A 22,756-nucleotide genomic window follows, 5' to 3' on the forward strand; every position below is an offset into this window, starting at 1 on the left:
AACGAAATTTTGAAAGCGTTATAAGTAACGCTTGTTTGCAATTTAATTGTTTTATATAATTAATTTGCTAACATTTACTTTTAATTACGTCAAAAATAAGCTTATTCTCTTTTTTAGTTCTTTTAAAAAGTGATATTAACGCTCTATGCAGGAAACGTACAGTAGTGGCTTTGATTATAACTTGCGTAATTTTGAAAATAAAAAAGAAAGAAAAGAAATTACGGAAGCCGAAACAGTTAGCCACGATATTACTTGAAATTTTGATTAGCACATTCGTATATATGTTCTAGAGTAACTTTGATACCTAACGTACGAGTAACTGCAAAACGATTACATTATGTCGAAAAGTAACTTCGAAACTTTTGTAATATTTCATGAGGAAAGTAACTTCGGAACTCCTATATTATTTCACGTTCAAGAATAGCTTCAACACTTAGCGCGGAAATGACTTCGAAACTCCTGCGTTATTCTACGATAAAGGTTCTCAGTTTACGTCGACCAATTTATTTAGACTCCGATAAGTTATCAAACGTGTCAGAGTTTACAGATATAGCTATGCCAGAGAATTCAAGTTACGATAGTTCATATTACCGTTCATATGTGCATGCATGTAATAAGATTTAATAAGATACTTGCGAAATACGAAGTAAATCTGGAAAGTTTTCAGAAATTTTCAAATATTATTGCCTCCTCGACATTTCATATTTTAAAAGGTCCATATGCGTGTCTATGTTTAATATTATACCAAATTTCTCAACGATCATACGTATACCTAAATAACGGAATTAAATTACGTTCTTTGTATAATAAAATTAAATCGCCTACCTCGATTGCTGAATATTATCGTTCAATCAGTTTCCGTTTGCTATATATCATCCATGTTCATATGACAAGTATTTATCATTATTTGATTCTGCACTTTAAACGATGCCTCGATTCAAATTTAGATATTTTCTAGTCCAGCTTTTTGACTATACTTTGTGTAATATACCTCAAATTTTTGGATCTCTTGCAAATTGTTCTTAAACGCGGTTGCCATGTATTGTCAAAATCAATAACGATTAATAGTCTGATAATTTAGCTCGATTATCATATTCTGTACGAAACATCAATTTATTGACATTATCGTCGATAAACTTACTATCGTACAATTGATTCGTGCCTCTCATTTTACTAAAATGAAATGAAAGATCTTGAAAATGTTCTATGATCGATAATTATAACGTATTATATCCCTCCGCAATCACGAATCACATCTAGAATCTTTTTTCGCCTTCCAACTCGTCGTTAATCATCGTTGACCGCCGTTATCCGTTTCTCATCCTGCGACCGAATGATTTTTCCTTTGCCGTATTTTTACGCTGTACGTATCGTAAAGCACCGATGACACAGTTCTATGTGTGCAAGCGAGTCGCAATAAAGCGAGTCGGAAATTCGAGAAATTTCGACGGCGACCGAATACTTTCACGAACATACACAAACGTAACTCGTATATCACCGCGGGAAACGACAATCGGTTGGCTATACAGAGGCCGATTGCGCGCGGGTATTACGAGCGCAACGGGTCGCCGGAAGTTACGTTTGACAAACCGCATATAAGCGGAACACGGACACGGCCGTTCGCGATTCCGTGTAATTTTATGTTTGTGTTTGCTGAACCGTGATCGCGTTTCTGCGGCAGCCTAAGCGGCACGCGTGCGGTCATTCCCGATTCCAGCGAACTATCACTCTATTTGGCCGATTCTGTGTTACGTCCCCACGAATCCAACTGATCCGCGATCATAATCCCCCGTTCCCTGATTATCTACCGATCTAAAGCATAATTCGATAGCCAGTTGTTTTAGGATATTAACGAGACGTTTCGTCGGAGAGTTGGGCGGCAATTACGATTGTGGCAATTGTGTCGTTCGAGATTGAAAAGAGGGTGATTCGAAAGATTCGACAGTGGAAACAGGTGTTTTGATAATCCCTCGAGTTAAAGTAGAATTCGATTTAGAGTTGTTTCGCGAGAGTTGTTAACGAGAGGTTCTTTTTCGAGAGGCAGTGACAACGACGGCTGTCAAAAACGTCGTTTCAAATTGAAAAACGGTTGTCCGAAAGGAGCTCTGTGATATAGCTGAGTGTATTTCTTTCGAATGTTATGCATCGTATCCTGTTATTTAAAAACTAATTAATAACTAATAAAAATTAATTTCATAAACTAAAATGTCTCCTTTGTACTTAACGACGAAACTTTTAGATATAATCTAAATAACTTCGATTAGAGGAAAAGAAATTTTTTTGCGGCTATTTTCAATGGCGATATATTGACTTGTGTAACATTACTGGAAAAATTATTTACTATTGACAATTTACTATTACACGCAAGGTATTTTGCCGATTTAATAAATTTCGTTCAAAAATTAACGGCAAGAAATAGCTGATCTTTCTTGACAGAAAAGATATTCGGTATTAACTATAGAAATTAATTAATTAATTAGTGGAGATAGTGGAAGAATATTTTAATAGTAAATTGAACAAATTTACGGTGTCCGAATAGGTAAATTATATTTTCAGAGAACGTTAAATTTCTTCTTGCATTTTTAAAAATAGCCCAGATAACAAGCTATCATTTGAAAGCACCTCGTCGACAAAGTGCTTAATAAACATCTTGAAATTGTATATAGCGCGCATATAGCAAATATTTCTATTCACGTACCTTGCAGGCTGGAATACCATCCGTCCAAGAAGTTTGACCTGAACAACCTGTTCCAATTCCAGGTTGAACTTTCAAGACTGTCACTGTCGCTGTCGAAGCTCACATCAGGAAAATCGAATGCTGCTGACATCATTTGACTTCCAACATCGGACGGTAAAACAACGACGGTGTCTACATTATTCTTGTCGCTAGTATCTGCGTTACGTGCACCTGTAAAAAATAATAAAATTATTTGAAAAACACGTTAGATATTAAATACGTTCCTTACTAATTACAGCTGTCGAGATGGATCTTTGATAAGATCTTTCAATTTTAAACAATTGAATCACATTTAAGATCTAACCGAGTATTAGGTATTAGCTTTGAACGTTGTAATTGTATATAAATTATGTATATATTTTAATAAATATTGTAATAAGTAACATAAATTTCACCTCGCTCTAAAATGAAATTTCTGATGACATATATATGAGGGCGTACGTCGACTAACAATATCCTATTTTTTAAATTATACAGTTACGTGATATGTAACAAAGGCTCGGTTTATTCGAATAACTTTTAACATTAATACTCAAGTTGACTACCACGTTCGGTACATACATATGTAACATTGGACGATGACTCGGGATAGGTTGTTTGTTACTAAATTCCGGAATATTCAAGTATTTCGATGATTGCATATCTCGTAACGTTACGTAAATATGCGTGTATCTTTCGTTGCCGATTTATATGCTAGTACCAAAAAGAACGGTCGTTATAGAAAGTTTTAATGAAAAACATATGGCGAGAGTGTATATTACGTCATCGTATGCACTGTATTTGTAAAGTTAAACTGATACGAGAGGAAAAGTTTCAAAATTACCGAGGACATTATCCGTGACGAAGTAAGAAGGAGTATGGATTGTAAAACAAATTGCCATACTAACAATAAGAAAATCTAAAAACATGAGGTATATTTTTTTCTTTATAAAAAAAGTGTATCTTGTTAGTATTAAAAAATATGTATTTTTATCATTCGCCAAACAATTTTAAGCTTAACCTTTGATTCTCTGAAAAACACATTTTCCAAGAAAGAATTTGTTTGATCCAGCTTACGACTCCCTCTTGAAACCGTATAACCTCTGTTTAACCCATTTTTCTAAAGATAATATCTAGGTAAATCACTCTGGTATTTTAAAGAGCCATATGGATAGATATATATATATATATATATATATATATATATATATATATATATATATATATATATATATATATATATATGAAAGATTCAGATGAGCTAAATATAATTATCGCCTAGTTTCAAGATTTGTAAGAATATGTCAAGACCGTAGATATAAGAAGTGTAGATTACAGATGTTGTGTTGATAAAATCGACTTCATAGAGAGAAATAGAAATAAATAACAAGTTTTTCTTTCCCTTTCTATAGGCGGAGCAAATATCAGCTACAAAGGGAAAGTGATATCAAAATATGTCTATCTCGTTTTAACATGCTCTTTATTTCTCAGCTGTGATCTATATCTGCTATTTCCATGGTCGACACTTGCTCGAAAATGGACAATTTTCGAATCATGTAATTCACGTTTAACCTATTTCCCCTTTTAAACGAATTCTCTCGTTTCGATTTTGAAAATTCCACCTTTTAACCGTTTGAGTCCCAGGGGTCTTTGAAAAAATAGGATCGAAAAATTCCGAACAGCGCGATAGCGCTTGTCTTAATCGATTGCGAAGAGAAACAATTTGTTATTTTATGAAATACATCTATCTTATCATATATATTGTTACGACCGTTCGTGTAAAGACGCGGTCGCTAGAAAAACGCGTCAGCGAGAGGCGTAAATTCTCGCTACGATTATGTTAATCGACGCCGCGAAATAGTCGTTCCCCTGTTTCGGTTAAGATAACAGAGGTGGTTTAATGAATGTAACACTGTTAATACAGTGTAACCTGTTAATACAGGTTAACATAGAATGATATATTTTACAATAATATGATGAATATGTTACAGAAATTTGACTCGACTTTGCGATATCTCTAGATAAATTCGTATGCTCGTCAGATTTGTCGAAGTGTCACGTTTGACTCGTCAGAGGGAACTGATTCCCTTCGATTATTCCTTTGTCTCATTTGGAAGACGACCCCCACTATGCTCGCGCCTATGATGCCTCTTCTTGTGTGAAAAACGTAACGGTCAAAAATCGACGTTTCTAGAGCTTGCTGCTTGGCGACAACTATGCTCTCGTCGATACATTGTATATGATCCGGCGGGCAGATAAGACGGTCTGCCTGCGACGCTGTAGGACCGCGAGCGACGGTTAGAAAATACAGCCTGTGGTAAGCCTCGTGGCGTAACATATATACTATTAATTTATACATATTTCAAGTTTTGTTCAATAAAAATTATTGAGAAGATAACAAAATACAAAATACCTTCAGTCGTCCGTAACGTTCAAATGTACTGGGACTTTTCGATACAAAATCTGAACAGCGCGATCGCGCTACTTGGAAATCAAACGGTTAATTTCGATCGTGTCATCTACTGGACAAGCATAAAAAAGGCAACTGATTGAATCAATACTGATACACTTAATGACTCTTCCGTATATATTGCGTGTCAGATATCACAAGGAAAACTGAATTTCGTAACGCCAGTCCGTTTTTCAGCTTATCAACTTTAACTCGTCTCTTGTTGCTCGTAAAATTTGTTGTACGAATAAAAATAGAATATTAATCGCGTATTCGATGAAATATAATTTTCAGAAATTGTAGAATTTCTTAAACACGAGTTCAATTACACATGTTCTTTCAAACATGAATTAGTACGGATAAAGAAGAGAAGCCAGTGCAACTGCAAAGCTTTCAATCGCGAAACTTCAAATACACGCGTCGACCAAAGAAGGTCGTTTAAAAACGAGGAGGACCAGAATGCGACCTTATAATAATTATTCTTGCTCTCGGCGTGGCGTTTTACCCGTGCGATCCTTTCAAACGGCTCGTGGCACTTAGTGCTTTACAGCGAATTTGCCGTAGTGATTTATCGTCGAGCCCTTTTAGTGCCACGCCACTGGATTCGCTACCGACCTCACTGTCAGCCAGGAAATGCAGGATTCTGTACTTCTGTGCTGGGAGTTTGACACGCATGAACAAACTTAATCGGTAATCGATAAGCAGAGTATGTCTGGTAAGGATTAAAAAGCAAGAAAAAAAGGGAAGAAACGAAGAAGAAAGAGAGAAAGAAAGGAAAAGAGGAGAAAACAATAAAAACAGCGACCACGTGACGTCTCATTTGCAAAGTGTCAAAGCGCTGCGTGTAACTAAAGTCTCGACGGCGTGGCGCACGGCTATCGTTTCGGAATGATCGATCGTGTCTTCTTTTAAACAGCCCCTCCTCTCGTTTGTATATCAAACGGTCCGTCACACAGTATTCCTTCCTCTCAAAGAACCTCCAATTTTTTTCATAGACGCTACACCGTTTATACGGGATAAAATGTAAAACAGGGATGTTTTTCGATAAAGAAAAACGCGAATGTAAAGTTACGATCGATCATGACTATCGGCGAAAGATAACGTAATACCTCTATATTCTGTGCTACCCTTTCAAAGTGTAATCCTCGTTTCGTGTACAGAATGTTCGAGCATAATTTAATTTCAATTTGTAGAGGCACGGTAGCTGGGTATATAAGTACGGCGAGGTGAAGAAATTGGGCGCGCAACGTTTGAAAGACGTCGACGGGATGTTCGTGAAAATTTCTCAGAGGGAAACCGCGAGAGGCGTTACGGATGTTTCTGAGATCGTCTTTGTTTCTGTACACGGGATATTATATTCTATACAACCCCCTGCGGTGCTTTCAAAATAAGCTATTAAATGAAATTATTCGAGATTTCAGATGTATGATAATACAATTCTCGAACTATTACAAAGTTATTTCGTAGAATAATCTGTTAAACAGACAAGTATTCTTATGCTAAAAAGACGTCAACTATTTTTAATGCTTTATACATAGTCGTTGTACCTTGTATAACGTATATAATTTATAATCGTAATATATGCATACAATCGTTATATACGAGTTTCTTAATCATCGTATCTGTAAATTTATAAATTTTCAAGTTTGCAAACTTTTAAGTATTCTATCTTTCGAGTTACTAAACCCTTCAATTCTCATATTTCCAAACTTGTAAGTTTTTGTAATATCTCGTTAAGTTTCCTCATTCACTTATTTAACCCTTTGGGGAAAACAAAAAACTGTCTTCGCAAGCGAAAGAGGTGTTCAGAATCATTGAACTTGAAAATTTTCGCGTTACATAATCTTTGAATTATCCAACTAGTAAATTTTTAATTGTTAACTTCGTTAACTTTTCAAGTTAGCCTTACAGGAGAAACTTGCGATATACCAATAACTCTGCAAACAAATAATCCTACAAGAAATCCTAAAAACAGTAAAAGCAATCTCCCCCAAAGAGATCACTATCGTTCGCACGAGCATCTAATATGTAAGGGGTGTCGAAAAATAGAAAGAGAGAAAGAAAGAGAGAGGGAGAGAGATAGAGACAGGAGCATATTCATCGGACTCTGCGAACTAGATTTTTCTCGAATGCTTCTGGCGATTATTCAATTTACTGGTAGCCAATTCATATTGACGCACGTAGAAACGTAGGAGTCAGTTTGAGTCAATCTAATTCCTGTTTGGAAGCCCCTTCCCGTGCGAAAGACGACGCACGGTCTATCATAGCTCGAGGAAATTCGCGGCCACAGCTTTCAATGACGAAAAGTCGTCGAGATTGCTGCCACGGAATGAAATGTTTTGACAGACGACAACGACAAGATACTAGTCCCTTATTGAATTCCCTCCTCCAAGGCTTCTATAGTATACGAGAAACGAATTCAAGATTATTCCATACAACACTTTCCAAACAGCTAGACACCGAGCATGCCACTGTCTTTATTAAATTGTAATAAAGTTATTGCAATAGTGTACACGCAATCCTGCATACCGAAATAAAAACAGTGTTTTGTATCGGTACTGTGTTAGGAGCATGATGAAATGTCAAAACTTAGGAAAGAGGAAATCGAGAGGAGTAGACAAGCCTGTGTTGTACAAGTACGTAGGAATCGTCAACTTATTGTCATTTTATAGAACGTTGCTGGAGAGAAGACTGGCGTGAGGAACGCGAGTCCGATTAACTGTTTCGTATAGACTCAACACAATCATAAGGATAAGCACGCGTATCGATTGCAAATATCATATATACAAATAAATACAAAGATACAGTAACAATATTGCTACCTTGACCTCGTTCCATCGCGCTAGTCTTCCTTTCGGCAACGCATAATAGTACATACTTCGTCCTTTTTAATCGTTTTTGAATCCCTCCAATGTGAAAAAATGATGAGAAGTTGAGATTAAATGTATCTTAAATATACTTTATTTCTTTATAGCGAAGTTACGTTGCACTTTTGACGTTGGATGTAGAAAACATGTACTTTCAGCTTATCATACTCGACAATTCCTAATAATCATGTCGCGTGTAATAATATTTAAGACGTAAAGTTCATAGCATTATTCTTGACAACTTGCTCGAGCCTCTCTCGTACTCTACTGTGAAGGGCTTGACGAAGTTACTGAGTTAGTGACTTTAGCCATTACGTAGGCCATACCGTGTCCAATTACGATCTAAACTTAAAAAAATCTTTCATCGTCAAAAATGTCAGATATTTCTTTTAACTTATGTTTCTTAATTTCAATTCTTGCAAACTCTCGATTAGATCCTGAAGAGAGTCGAATGAAATATGCACGATGGTAAAGAAAGCAAGGCGCTACACAATTAAAAAAATGTTACAGAAAGTAAAACAGACAGTGACATAATAAACAAAAAATTCCATTTACTCTATACATACAACCGATATTTTTCAATATACTTTCATGAAATAAATGCTACAGCCTCTACAAGCTTATCTACTTCAGCCTTATGCGATTCATTATAAGAACGCCATCAATCTCAACGACGAACAAAACTTTCCATTAATTTTTATCGAACTCTCGTACCGTCGATTCCTATGTCCGTAATTCTCGTAAAGCAGAAAACTGCGCGAAAGAAACTCATCGTTAACAGACATGCTGCTTGGCGATCGTTAATTCAGAACTCTCCCTCGCCAAGCGACTATAACGAGAGTCACGAAATTATCTCCGGGCATTAAAATTAATTTCTACGAGTATAGCGTTCGTAGAGACGCGTTAAAGCGAGCAAAGTTCGGTAACTTCCAGCGAACTTCCACTCCTGAGCAGTTTATCGTCGACCGTTCGTACGGCGGAACGCTTAGCCGGTAAATCTGCTCGTCTATCCGCAAATATGGTAAACTATGTATGTACCGTGGTTCATGGACCCTCGCGATACTTCGACGCTTTCCCGCGTCGCGTCGTGTCACATTTTTCCTCGCGCCTTTCCCTGTACACGGGTCTCTGGCCTCCCTTGAGAAATTTGAACCTGATCGATTTATCGGACGCGGCTCCCTGCCACCCTTTTTTTCTCCGTTTTCTCTCTTTTTTCTTCTTCTCCTCTGCCTTCCTTCGCCTTCCTTTCCTTCGCTCTTTCTCAAGTGACATTAGGCAGGTTTAATGCGATGCCTGCAAAAAGGGAAACAGGGTGTAGAGGTACAGCGAGTAGGTGCCGAGTGCCATTGACTGCAGAATAAAATAGATGGTGGTATTTCCAGCGTGGCTCAGCCTTGGCAAAATTCCATTTCTTTTCCATGAGGTACGCGCCCTGAGCAAGAACTGATATTTCCCCTCTCTTTGTTCTTTTCCGTTTTCATTTTTCTTTTTGTTCAATTTCTTCAGTTATTTTTCTGCCTTTTCATTCCCTTTCCCTCCTTGCCAAAAAGGGCATCGTTATATCTCTGAGCACTGATATATCGTACCGAACTGTCCTTCGAATCGAGATGCAGGAAGAGATAAAAAGATGTATAATTTTCGTTTGGTATGTTGTATTTAGTGGATCGCATAATGTTCGTAAGCTTTTTTACGCGACGTGTTTTTACATTCGGATGGAATCTTCGTTTTCAGTAATCATGTGGCGTGTCAAAAAGTATATTACGTTTGTGTTTCGGAATCCTGGTAGTTTATGGTCTACTACACTGTGCCGGATCCTATGCATTTGAATCATCGAATTTATGATTTCATGATCAGTTTTAGATCCCCTGAGCAAGCAGTTTTGAGTTCTACGATTTTAGATCGGTCTATACCGCTTCTAACACTTTAGAACTGGACTTGGATGTGTTCCACGAATCTGGTATCTTGGAGTTCGCAGTCCCGAGTCTTTGAGGTGGTTCACAGTGGTTCGTGTATTCAGGATTGTGGCACAAAGCGTGCCTTACAGTCTTACCTTGGTTAGAACTGCTCCTTTATCTCGCAATGGACGGAATATAACCGCAGATATATACACACGTATATACTTCTGTTTACTAGATAAGTTGTTACGATACGGAGAAATGATGCATACGATATTTAATTGCCAATTGCTTTTGGTTTGTAATATTATAAAAGTTTTCTAATTACATAAAGTACAAAGTAAAGTTAAAAAAAAATTACATAAGTATAAAGTAAAGTTAAAAAAAAAAAAGAAACAGAAATAAGAGTTATTCCGTTGAGAAATATCTTCGATAAAGGTTGTTTCAGTACAAGCAGTCAATTTCGATTTGACGATACGACAGAATATAGATAATTTTTATGGTATTTATCGAGGTTCATTATGATTCGTTATGATTCGCTATATTTCACCATGTTTCGTCATATTATTTATGGTTCACTATGTATATCCTAACCACTATAACGTACTATTATCTAAAACAGTTAAAAAATTAACAAAGTTCGATTTTATTATGAGTTTCACAACTGGAATAATTTACTTCAACCAAAGACTGAACATAAGCTTAATTAGGAATTGGCTTATCAATATAAACGTGGACTGACTGTCCTTGCATCCTGAGTAACTATAGTAATTATAGGCAAAGGATCGACGTGTAGCTTGCAATATATAACCGATACACATGTGTGTATACGGCAACGACACAGTTTCTCAATGACAGCGTCCTAGGCTAACATTAGGATGAATCTCTTAGTGTATATACTAGCTGAATAGCTATAACCATTGACACAACCACTTGAATTAATAGCCGGCAATTAAGCGGATGATAATGCTTGCCTTCCCGTATATACGAACCTACCACCTATACACGACCTCCGATAGTATCGATAGAAAGACAAGTCTGATACTTATTTCCTTCGTTGATTCCTTGTCCAGTGGATTTATGGATTGTCTTAACTTAGAAAAGCCCGTTTCGTGGATTTTTGATGAAAGAAAAAGATTGATCCAGCACGTAAAGAAGAAAAATTTATGTGATATATAACAAGGCTGGTCATTAGAACAAATTCGATTTAGTGATACTGGCTGATACTTCATAATACTTGATGACATTTCGTGATACTTTTTCATTAATTTCAAACACGAAATAGTCAGATCTAATTTAGTTGAAGAAAGCTAATAGACAATGATTAATTTCTAGCTTAGATTGTAGAAAGTACATTAGATTTCTTAATTTATTAGCATGAAGCGAGATAATATTATCGTTCCACAAGGGTTAAACTATTTTTGTTTTGAGTTTAAGCCTGCATTTCTTGTTGAATTGTTTGGAAAAAGTTAAAAATTAATATCGAACATGTTTCCTTATACGTATACTAGATATTCTATTATACCTTTATTCATTTGTTTTATATTTGTTATATACTATTAATAATAATAGCTTATATTTTCACTTTTTCTTCTTATTCTTATTTGCTTTACAGTCTTCACCAAGCATCCTTCTGATACATATCTCTTAAACGCTCTTCTTATCAAACTGTATAACTATTAACATAGCTATTAATCCACCTATTGTCCATCAACCTAACTGTACTATTTAAACTCTTATTGCTTAGCTCTTATCTGATGATTATTATTAGCTATTAGAGCTAACTGTTTAACCGATTATGATTCTTTATCTAACTCCTAAAATACCTTCTTAATCTTTCCTCCCTTTTCCTTTCCAGTTCTCTTAATCAGTCCAAAGTCTCTTCTTTTCCTTTCTCGTTAACTATCTCCTGTATATTCATTTCTTCCCGCCAGTTTTCCGTACTCTATTAACATGTGCTTTAAATCTCCAATTTCGTTATTACAGAATTCGCACAGTTTCTTCTCATTCCCTTCCTAATATCTATTTCATCTTTCCAACGACCCGCATATCATTCGCCTTCATCCTTTGCCTCTGTTATATCATATATTATTAATTATGGAATCATATTTTCAGAAAGTATTTATATTTTTATAATATAATTAAATTCATAACATATGAAATATTTTTCTTGTCAGATATATCAAGCTAAATTATGTCACAATCTATTCCTTCATCATTCCGATGATATTATATCCCTGGCTCGCTTTTAAAACGTAAGTAAATGTGAATGTTTAGGAATTAGTAGAAAAATCGTCAAATTATCACCGTCTTACCCGATTTATTACGCGATATGGGTGTGCATGCAGGAAACGTACACGTGCGCGCACCGATATTCCCATTAAATTTATACTGCAGTGTATCAAGTCGTCGCAATTGCCAACTGCAGGAAATCACAGAGTGCAACGAACGGTGCAGAGAAGGTTTTATGGAAATCGATGCGAATATATAATGATTACGAGTGGACCTTGCGTTATTTTAAGTACCTTGCGTTCTCTCTTCTATCACTTTATCGCGAGCTTTATCGGGCCAAGACGTATTCAAGTTGTGACGTTCGCTTGGCGATTGAAGAGTTCAAGATTTATCTGCCACTTCTACGAATCATCATTTATAACATTTTTTCGGCACATCTGCTTTCTACATACATACTTTCCACGTTACAGTAACTAAATTAAATTAATATGTTTTGAACGCAATGAGTGTGGATAAATGTTTTAACATTTCTTCAGGATATCTATATATCCTGGCTTGAAAATAGCTTGCAGTTGGCTTGAATAAAGTTTGCACGCGTTTAGCGGCGAGAGGCGGTAATCAGATAGACCGAATATTTAGGAGAATGAAAATGTAGCAAAGCTTATTCGTAATTATGTTGTGATGGGGTAGCATCGATGTTGAGACGTTTCTCTAGTAAAATTGTACACTTATTGAAGAATCGAAAGGAAATATTCTTCTTAAGTGAATTTTATTTGTTGCAGTTTCAGCTATGAGGTTTTTATTTAGAAGAAACGATTTTTTTAATTTGTTTTACGTATGATGATTTAGTATATGCATAGCGTAAATAACTTGTCTCAAATATACTTTTGAATTGAATCAGTGTTAACTCGTAAATTGCTTTCAACGAGGCGTAAATAAAAATTCAAAAATGCAACGTCGCCCTGTATCTGTAATTTTTTATTAAGAATTCGAGTATTTCGATAACTAGCAGAAATTTGTTCTTTGTAATTAATTGCAACAATCATCGTTAACAATATGATTTTGATAACTACGTGAAACACATAATTCGCATTTATTCATATTTGACGTGCAAAGAGATGTAAATCTGATTCCGAAATCACATATTTTCCAATGATTCAAATGTTCCAAACCTTCGAACTTTCATATCTGTTAAATGTTTAAATTTTCAGGCCATTGTATAATCTCCAATTTTCGTGAACAAAGTTCCAGGCTATTATTCAAATAAGTTAAATCCAAAAGATGGTGTACGATTTAAATATGTGTTTAATTCTTTTAAAAAATTCGTTGAGAGTTCGAGGCAACGCGGCTACCAGCGAAACACAAGATTTCAATTATCTCATTGACTTTCGTACTCGGAAAGGGAAACTTAACTCGGAAGCGAGTTAATCTGAACGAAACTCAACATTTAAAGTGCGATGTGCTGTTGCGGTGTCCCCAAAAGGAGTATTTAGATACCTCGTGTTTCGAAGTCTGTGTGAAATGTCGCAGGATTCGAGCGCATCGTTCCCTACTAAAAGTCTATAAGCGTAATTGTTTCTCACGCAATGAAACGACAAATTATAACAATAAATAATAAAATAATTTTGCTTCGTTAGAATCCTCTACCGCCAAACTACAAGCAAATTGTAAAGGAATGAATCAATTTCTTGTCGAAATATGGAATTCGTAGTAAAGTAATGTTAATTTTATCATGTTAGGATAAACAATTTCAAATAATTTGCACGTTATTACGTTAATTTAGATGTTAATAATTTTAATTTAATAAATTTGTTAAATAAATAATTTACACGTATTCATAATAATTTCAGATTATAACATATTTTTCAATTTTTACGAAATTAATTAAATGGGAAAAAACATAGGTTCGTTCATTGAAAGTCAGAAGCATTTCTTTAATAAAAACCGGCATGTTTCTATGAAAAATTGGATTGGGTAATTTCTTTCTTATCCTAACTTTTAATTGAGAATTTAATATTTATTAAACACTTAGAAGGTAGCAAAAAGTACTGACAAAGAATTTCATGAAATTTACTAATTAAAATATTTACAGTTCTTAAGGATCTGTGAATCGTAGATAATAATTCGTATTTTATTCTAATTTAACTCGATAAACAAATTACGCGTTATTAATTATTTTTACGACGGAGTCGACGAGAACTTTTGCTTTTAACGGGTTTAAAAGATTACAAAATGGCAAAACAGAAGTACAAAAAAAGATAATAGACATTGGACTTTAACTGATATATATAACACCAGAGCCTTTAAGAAAAATTATGCTAAGATATGCGACTGACCGACGAATGAATACGCAATGAACGAGTATTTGAGATCAAAGACAACAGAACAGCTTTCTTGGCATGTTGGAAGAAACAAGTTTTCCGTAATCGTGTGTGATTCATAGCACACATGACCTACGTGTGTAAATCTCGTCCAGTGACATTTACCAACCACCTAGAACCTTGGTTGGCTTTCTGACCATATTGCATTCTGCTCGTTCCACGATCACTTTTTCAAATACGTGCGATGATCATCTATAACTATTCTATGTATATTCTGGTATTTTTATATTTTATATTATTTGAGTTTCATATTTTATGTTTCTGTTTTGTATGCTACTGAAATTTAAGTTAAGCTACTAAAGTTTAAGAAGAGTTGTACATGCAAGTGGTAAAGACACAGAGAATAAGGAATATAAATTGTAGGTTTTAAGTCTAAATGTTAAGCACGAGAGACGTTAAGCTTGCTGGTTGGAAAAATAAAACATAAATGAAACTGGTAGTAAGAAAATTAGAAGCAAATGAAATAAATAAAAATAAAACAATATATTCGTTCTAGTTTTCTTAGTTCGATTATTTACACATTTTTCAAATTAGAACGTATTTTCTTATCTTTCTAACTGCTTGATAAAAAGTTTGTTACATGCAGAATGTAAAATTGCAACTAGAACGTTACTAGAATCATAATGAGATATTAACCGTATTTTTGCAACGTGACAATACAATTATATTTTTGCCCTCGAAACAAATTACATTAATTTATATTTGAAAGCAATATGTAGAATTTTTGTTTGAGAAATTTAAAAATTGTTGAGTATTAATTTCGTTATAATTGAATCATTCGAAAGCTGGTTGATCAACAGCAGTTCTGGAAACTTTCTGCATTTTAACATCAGAAGCAGAAGTTACACGAGCAACATTGAATTCTTTAGGAACGACTAGTCTCGATAGGGTTGGCTTGACTTCCGTATAATTACGTTGAAAAGGTATGTTTTTTACTAGAGGAAGAAGGCTTAAATTAGCCTCTCTCTTTTTACGAAGTAACAAATATCATGTTCGCGTGTTAGTTTACATTTTATAAGAAGAAAAATGAAACTGTCGGTTGATTTTAAATTGAAAGGTACAAAACAGTTACAAATGAATGAATTTGCAATTCTGTATTATGGCCGTAATGGTGTAGGTACTTAAGTGATCCGATTTTTAAATATTCATGAGCTTCTCTAAGAATTCATAAACTCTGCGTGATACCTTGGACACACAAATAAACTTTGCTCTCAAAAGTGGAAACGTTATTTGCGTTCACGGTTTCACTGGCTACGAGATTTAATTTTCTTATCTCGTCTTTGAAAATAACTCTGAATGGAGTAATTCGATTATGGACACAAGCTTGTTTAAATGACACGAATTTCCAGATTACATTTAGAATTAACTTAACCAGTTTTTAGGCGTAATAAATCTTTTTCTTTCAAATTAAACGATAACAAGTATCATTCGAAATCAACGTAAGTAAAAATTTTAATAAACTTCTTCTTTTATCGTGTTATTCTTCATAGATCGATGCATAGATCGTTCTGTCATTGAATTGCGATTAACGATTACTTTTATATTTAGGATGTTTTTCAGCATCGAGTAACCGCTTCGACGATGGACATGAAAATGATAAGAAAAAGTTTATATAAAGATATACCCTCTTTGACTTTGTTTACGAGTTATAGCGAGCTTTATATTGGAATAATTCTATTGAAAAATGGAAGTAATTGAACTAATCTCATCTACCTATTTATAAACAGAATTTCTAATAGAATATCTAACGAACAAAACCCGGAGAAGTGGAGAACAGGCATTAAGACGACTCCAATCTTGTGTTCAAGCGTGATGCAAGATTATTTTGAACGCCTCTTGTGGAGCTACACAGATACTGCTTGTTGAGATGAAACTCGCTGTAATTTGAAAACAAGATTAAATAGGTCATACCTTTATAGTGTTATATAAACCTTTTTTATTGTTTTCATGTGCAGAACCTACCGCCGAAGCAGTTCCCTGATATCACGTATAATACAAAAATATAACTTGAAATGAAATATTTAACGTGACATAAATTTTTCACAACAAAGTTCTGTCAAATCCCAAATAACTTGAACATATTTGAAAAGAAACATTAATTGAAAATCAAATACAAGAAATAAAATTTCTGATTCTCAATCAGATTACTTGGAATATTAGCGAACTCCATAGACGCCAATAAGTCTGCAACGACGCACCATTCAATCTGTCTAATTCGATCAGTCTCAATCATTCTCATAAATTAACTCGATCATCAACCGAGGAATGGCAAATACTTGTTGACAATCGATACACAGAAAACCACCACCGGTCGTGAACAGATAACCGAAAAGAGATTATATCGCTGCTAGAAGCAAACCTAGGATGGGTTTAACGGGAAAGAAATGTGAAATCTTGACGAGTTAAGTGGTTGAATCATTTTCATCCCGACGTTGCGCCCGTTCTACAGCGAAGTTCTATTTTCTACCACGATAGGCGAACGATACGGGTTGACAAGCCGGCGGGAGAAGAAGAAAAAAAGAGGAGGAGAAAGAGAGAAAGGTGGAGAGGCAAAGGCGAGGTAAAAACGGTGCCGACAATACGTTCCGGCATTATGAAACTTGAAATCGAAATAACGCGAGCGAGTACATGTACAACGAGTACGGGCTTAATGCCAAAGACGTAATAACTCGCAAGTAGTCGCGTGTAACGTAACGTTTAGATGCGGTGGGGTTGCGACTCTTTATGCTCGAAGGCTCGTTAATTAGGCGAAAAGACGCGACCGTACGCGAAATTACCTCGCGTTTATGCGTTTCAGGAAGCGGAACAGGTGGCACGACGAGGATGGTGCAAGGATCTTAGGGAAATTGAGGAAATTGAAAGTTATGCCACGGCTAGAAACTACTACGACCAGGTATAAGCGATATTTGCATTTTAGTTCGGTATGCTGAACATGAAGTGGACCGCGCTGGACCTTAACCATACGCAACTGGTCTCGGAGAGAAGTTTGAATTTTTATTTCGTTAGTAGAATTCAGTAGAGAATTTTAGAGGCGAGCGTGTTTGAGTGTCTTAATTGTAAGGGATCTCCGCGTGTCTACGTTATTAAATTAGTTATTAAACTTTTTATGGTTCTTACGATACAACCATTTAATAAATAAAATGTTCAAATATATATAATTTCAGATATACTATATATCTGTGATAAAAACCGGTTCCTATTTTTACAATTACTAAAAGCATGCAAGTGCTTTTAGCAAAATTAATACTGAATTCGACAGAAGTGGAAATACGATTACATATATGTAATTACATACCGAGTTATTCTGAGTATATAATCTGTAAGTATATATATCTGACTTGAAAAATTAGTACAGAATAAAAATATTTTTTATTGATTTATTTTCACTTATTTTGAATCAACGCGTCACATTCATTTTTTAAAGATACAGCTAATCCGATCTAGATAGATTATTTGCATACTATGGATTACCAATGTTCAATCTACCAATTAATCCAACAGCTTTTATCTTGGAAGTCTATAATGAGTTTTCGAATGATTACAATATTATAATAATAATAAGTAATAAGTATGTAAAACGCAGATACGCTGAAACTGAAGTTTCTATAAATAACAACTTAAACAAAATCATTCTCTATTGAGTTTGCTTCATCTTTCTTGTATTTTTAATACTTTGGGATTCGTGTATAATAACCTTCAACGTTTAGACTGAACTTACAACAATTACAATTACGCACACATGTAGTATACCATTCGATATTAGCCATTTGATTATTGTCACTTACAATATTCTTCGACAAACATCCATTTCTTTTGCAATTTCTAAATAAAATCTAATTACGAAACCAGGCAAATGAAGAAAAATCCTACTACGGACTGTAGAAAACAATTATCTCGAAATAATGGAAACTGCAGAGAGTATGCGTTACTTTCGTGCGATCGTCACGATGGTCGTTAAACGCGTGCACTGGTATGTATCGCGCATGCAAGGGCTTCATACATATTGCATTTTATCACGGTGACGCGCATAATAAAGAAAGATTATCATAATGAAATTCATTTTCAGTTATGCGTGTTATTAACGTGACGCATGGTAGGAAGTCGTATAGATGTTTCTATTTCGCTCGAAAGGATATACGATTGACCGTGAGAGGACATCTCTCGGGCTCGCTACGCTCGTTACCAATGGCAAGTCACAAGGAAACGCAAGGAGCTTCGCATATATATTATGTATATACGTACTGAGACGCATGCGTGCGCACGGGAGAGACGCATAAAGATTAAAGATACAAACGCATATAGGAGGCAGAGGCATATAAAGGCAGTAAGATACATATTAAGCCACACATAAGCATGCATACGTAAAAGGAGCGCAAAGATATATGTACGCAGTTATAAGATTATTTTTAGCAGAATGTAATTTAGTTACGAATCTATAAATAGGAAGTCTCAAGACCAGTATATCCTTTGTCAGAACTGTTGCAGAATATTGGTACAATACGGCGAAGTCTATATAAGCATAGATTTAACATTTAAAATTTATTACAATCTATTTGTAAATATTTATACGCGATATAAGAATTAACGTTTACGTACAAAACATTATGAAGTAGTTTTGTTATGTAAGGAGTTTATTACCTACAGTTTGCCTTGTTGTTAAACTATAAATAGATGCCTCAAAGACGATAGAGAGATTTAATTCCAGTAATAATATTTAAATTCCGTTTAACATTTCGAAACACTGAGTCGTGTCGTATCTGTGTTTATCTGTATCCATGAATACTAACTACATCATTATTAGTTTGAGATATTGTACGAGATCCGCGTTTTATCTCAAACTAATAATAATTAACGTACTGACCTTGAACGACCTTCAACTATAGATCATTGCATTCGTCTTAAAGCTCTCTCTCTCTCTCTTAGAAGGTAGATAAACAAATATATTGTTCCGTTAAAAACAAAAAAAAAAAAAAAGAAGAAAGGAAGTTCAGCTTGATATCTCCTCTAACCCTCCACCTAGGAAAAAACTGTTAACGTCAGATTATATCTTCCTCCAAAGCAAGCAAGTTTAATTCGATGCGTCTTTTTCTACCATGAAAAGCAAACGAGTTGTTAGAATAGCCTGTTCCAGATGCCCCACCCCATACAGAGATATCCATCAGAGCGGCGGAAAACGCGCGGCATGCATCGGAAAAGAAACGAGTTCATCGCCGATGATTCGCTCCGATCCGCGACGAAGTCCTTCAACGTGTACACTTCCGCCAGACGCCTGTCGATAATTGGAAGTCGTTCCACTTCTTTGCCTCTGCCAACTCTCATCTTGGAATGCGACCGGCTCCGGTATACGTCGACACGTTCCGCGAGGTCTGCACGGCCAACCGTGTCGTAACACACGAAGAAACGGTACAATGAACTTCTTCATGCTCGAATAGAGATACGTTGCTAAGAAGTGTGCCTACGCTACGGTTCTTCGGAGATCGCTGACTCGTAATTAAAGGAACGACGTTGGAAAGGATAAGACGGGGTAACAACGACAAAAATACGAATAAATCGATGGGACAATTTACGAGTGGCGTTACTGCAGGCTACGGAATCAGAGAGGATGAGGGAAAAGGAGGAGGATTTATGGGTGTTGGTACACTTTGCTATGATTAGTTGCGGGTTCCAAGATTTGATTTGAGAAGTTCAATCCCCAAGGATTTATCGGTATCGGTGTATTTATAAAATTTTCGAAATGTTATTAAAAGGATACGCGAGTTGAGAGCGAGATTCAATTCGTTACCATAATTTATAAAGCCGTTATGTGGAAATAAGGTACACTCTGTCATGATTAGTTCGAGTTTACGGTGGAATGTTTAATTCGAGAAGTTAAGTCACACCTGGGATTTATCGATATCGGTGTATTTATAAAATTTTCGAAATGTTATTAAAAGGAAAGACGTAAGCTGATTCAGGATATTCGATTTGCTGTCGTAATTATAAAGCAGTTACGTAGAAATGAAAAGAAAATAACAAACACCGGAAAGATACAGTAAAAATATCAGGCAAGCCGATATCGATTCGATTCGAGGGTCCAAATCCAAAAATAAAAGAATGTATAGATATAATAACGAAAGGAGAAAAGAGAAAGAAAGTAAGGAAACGGGGAACGATACTAAAAAAAAGCTAACTACACCTGGCTCGAAAAATTCCATTTTGGGAATTTTACGAATCGTCGTATCTATAAAATCGTTAAATTACAACCGTAGGAAAATACCGTAAAAGGAAACCAATCGAACAAAAGAAGAACAGAAAGGAAAAGGAAAAAGAAAAATAAGGAAACGAAAGAGAGAAAGAGAGGTAGAATGAAATAGAATCAATTCAATTCGAGCGTATCGATTCGATAATCGGTAAGTATTAATATTAGCTAGCTAGCCGCGCGATAGAGACCCCGTTGCGTATCGTATTCCATCCCGATCGGGCCGCGCGTGAATTGAATTTTAAAAATTCACCGTGAATCTGATACGCGATTACGCGCTTCTGTAAGCTAAACCGATCCGCATAACCTGTTAAACGACCGGCACGTCGATTTAATCCGACGCGTGATCCACGTTTAATCGACGCGTTCAATCGTGGTTTTCCGCCCATGAGAACGTATTAGAAATACATGATTAAGAAAACGTGAGTAATAGTTGACTTCCTATTACATATATAGTTTCTAGTTCGATTTTTATACAGGATGTTACAGAAATTGATCTAAGGCAAAGCCGTGTAAGTTTCTAATAAAAAATACAACTTGTTTTCATATTCGTAAAAGATGTCGAATGTGTCTTTTTTCACTTCCATAGATATAAGTAGACTGCGGTTATTTATAGACGTTATTAAAGAACTAGAATTTAAACAGAAAGTTATTTAATATATTAAATGTTACGACGCGTATTTTATTTCAGATATTTTGTATATTTTTCTATTTTATGCGCGTTTTGTGCATTCTTGTCAGACTGATATTTGCGAACAAAAGATCTATGTATTTTTTCAAATATTTCCTCTCGATGTTATATATATATATATATATATCTTTTTCTTATTTTCTATGTTTTAAATCTACTACATTACTTCGTTAGCGATCAGCAGAGTAGAGTCTTTAGTGTCCCTACAAAAAGCAGTCGCATCCAAGTCAGGTGATCGAAGAGGCCATTCTCTTGGACTTTCTCGCCCTATCTATTTCCCACTAGAGATTCGATTTAGATGTTGTGTCACATTAATTGAAAAATGTAGCGGAGGCTCGTCATGCTGAAACCGGGTGTGTATTCTTTTTCCCGATACGACACATCGTCCGAGACTCAAATCGTAATCTCTATTGAACCGAAACTGATAGCACACAGAAATTACAAACATCCCGTAATCGTAGCTCAATTTTCTACCTAACGGTTTAACATTTACAAAACGAGAAAGAAAAGCAAAGTAGAGAGGATAGAAGAAATTACATAGGTATGCACATCATTCGACAAAGTGGCTCGACGAGGATGAGTCAACGTCAATCAGAACGTTTCCTCTGACTTCATTCGCGTCTTCGTGGATTATTAACTGCACGATACATACAGACAACTGCTAATTGTATACTGCTCCACGTTACTGCTCTAAACAACGTTCACGTGAAACGTGATCGTCTAGTTGCCTCTCGAAACGGAATACGCTCTCTCGTCGAGGAATATTCCTTCGAACTCGAATAATGACGTATCATTTTAAATTGATTCAAATTGAGGCCCCTCTTCTTCCATTTCACGTGGAGAGCACTTCCGCGTACGCAGAATCGCATTGATGGTTATTGAAGCGACGCCGCGATACGGGATACGTAGGATCGGAAATCGGGACGAATCGAATCGGTGCATCCAAGAGAAGAAACGATGGAGCAGAAAAGAGATAGATAATAAAGGGACCCGGACTTATGATTGCTTCCAAATGAATTTCCAACTAACCAATTCAATTCCGATTTCCACGTGCGATATGCACTCGACTATTCATAATTACTGGATAGTTAGCGGCCACAGGGGCCGAAGTTTATGGCTTCGCAACTCGCCGCTAATCGGATTGTCTGTCGACTGGCCGAACGAACGCTTCCATAATTCTTTGTACGTAGCGTAAAATCGAAATGGCGATTGCGCGCTCTGCGTATCGAGCCACGTTTTCTCTGTAACTAAAATTTTCTTTAAATAATATCTTCTGTAAAATTTTTT

General features: G+C 35.6%; 1 protein-coding gene across 1 annotated transcript in view; it reads right to left on the reverse strand.

The window, feature by feature from the left end:
* LOC117234375 (icarapin-like) overlaps nt 1-22,756 on the reverse strand; it is a 55,026-nt gene that overhangs the window by 18,403 nt on the left and 13,867 nt on the right. Inside the window, exon 2 of the mRNA XM_033495503.1 lies at nt 2,699-2,908. Within this exon, the coding sequence (XP_033351394.1) occupies nt 2,699-2,908 (210 nt within the window). The remainder of the gene's footprint in view (nt 1-2,698; nt 2,909-22,756) is intronic.

Source organism: Bombus vosnesenskii, unplaced genomic scaffold (genome assembly GCF_011952255.1).
Source record: "Bombus vosnesenskii isolate JDL3184/JDL3185 unplaced genomic scaffold, Bvos_JDL3184-5_v1.1 scf7180000013304, whole genome shotgun sequence".
Lineage (NCBI taxonomy): Eukaryota > Metazoa > Arthropoda > Insecta > Hymenoptera > Apidae > Bombus > Bombus vosnesenskii.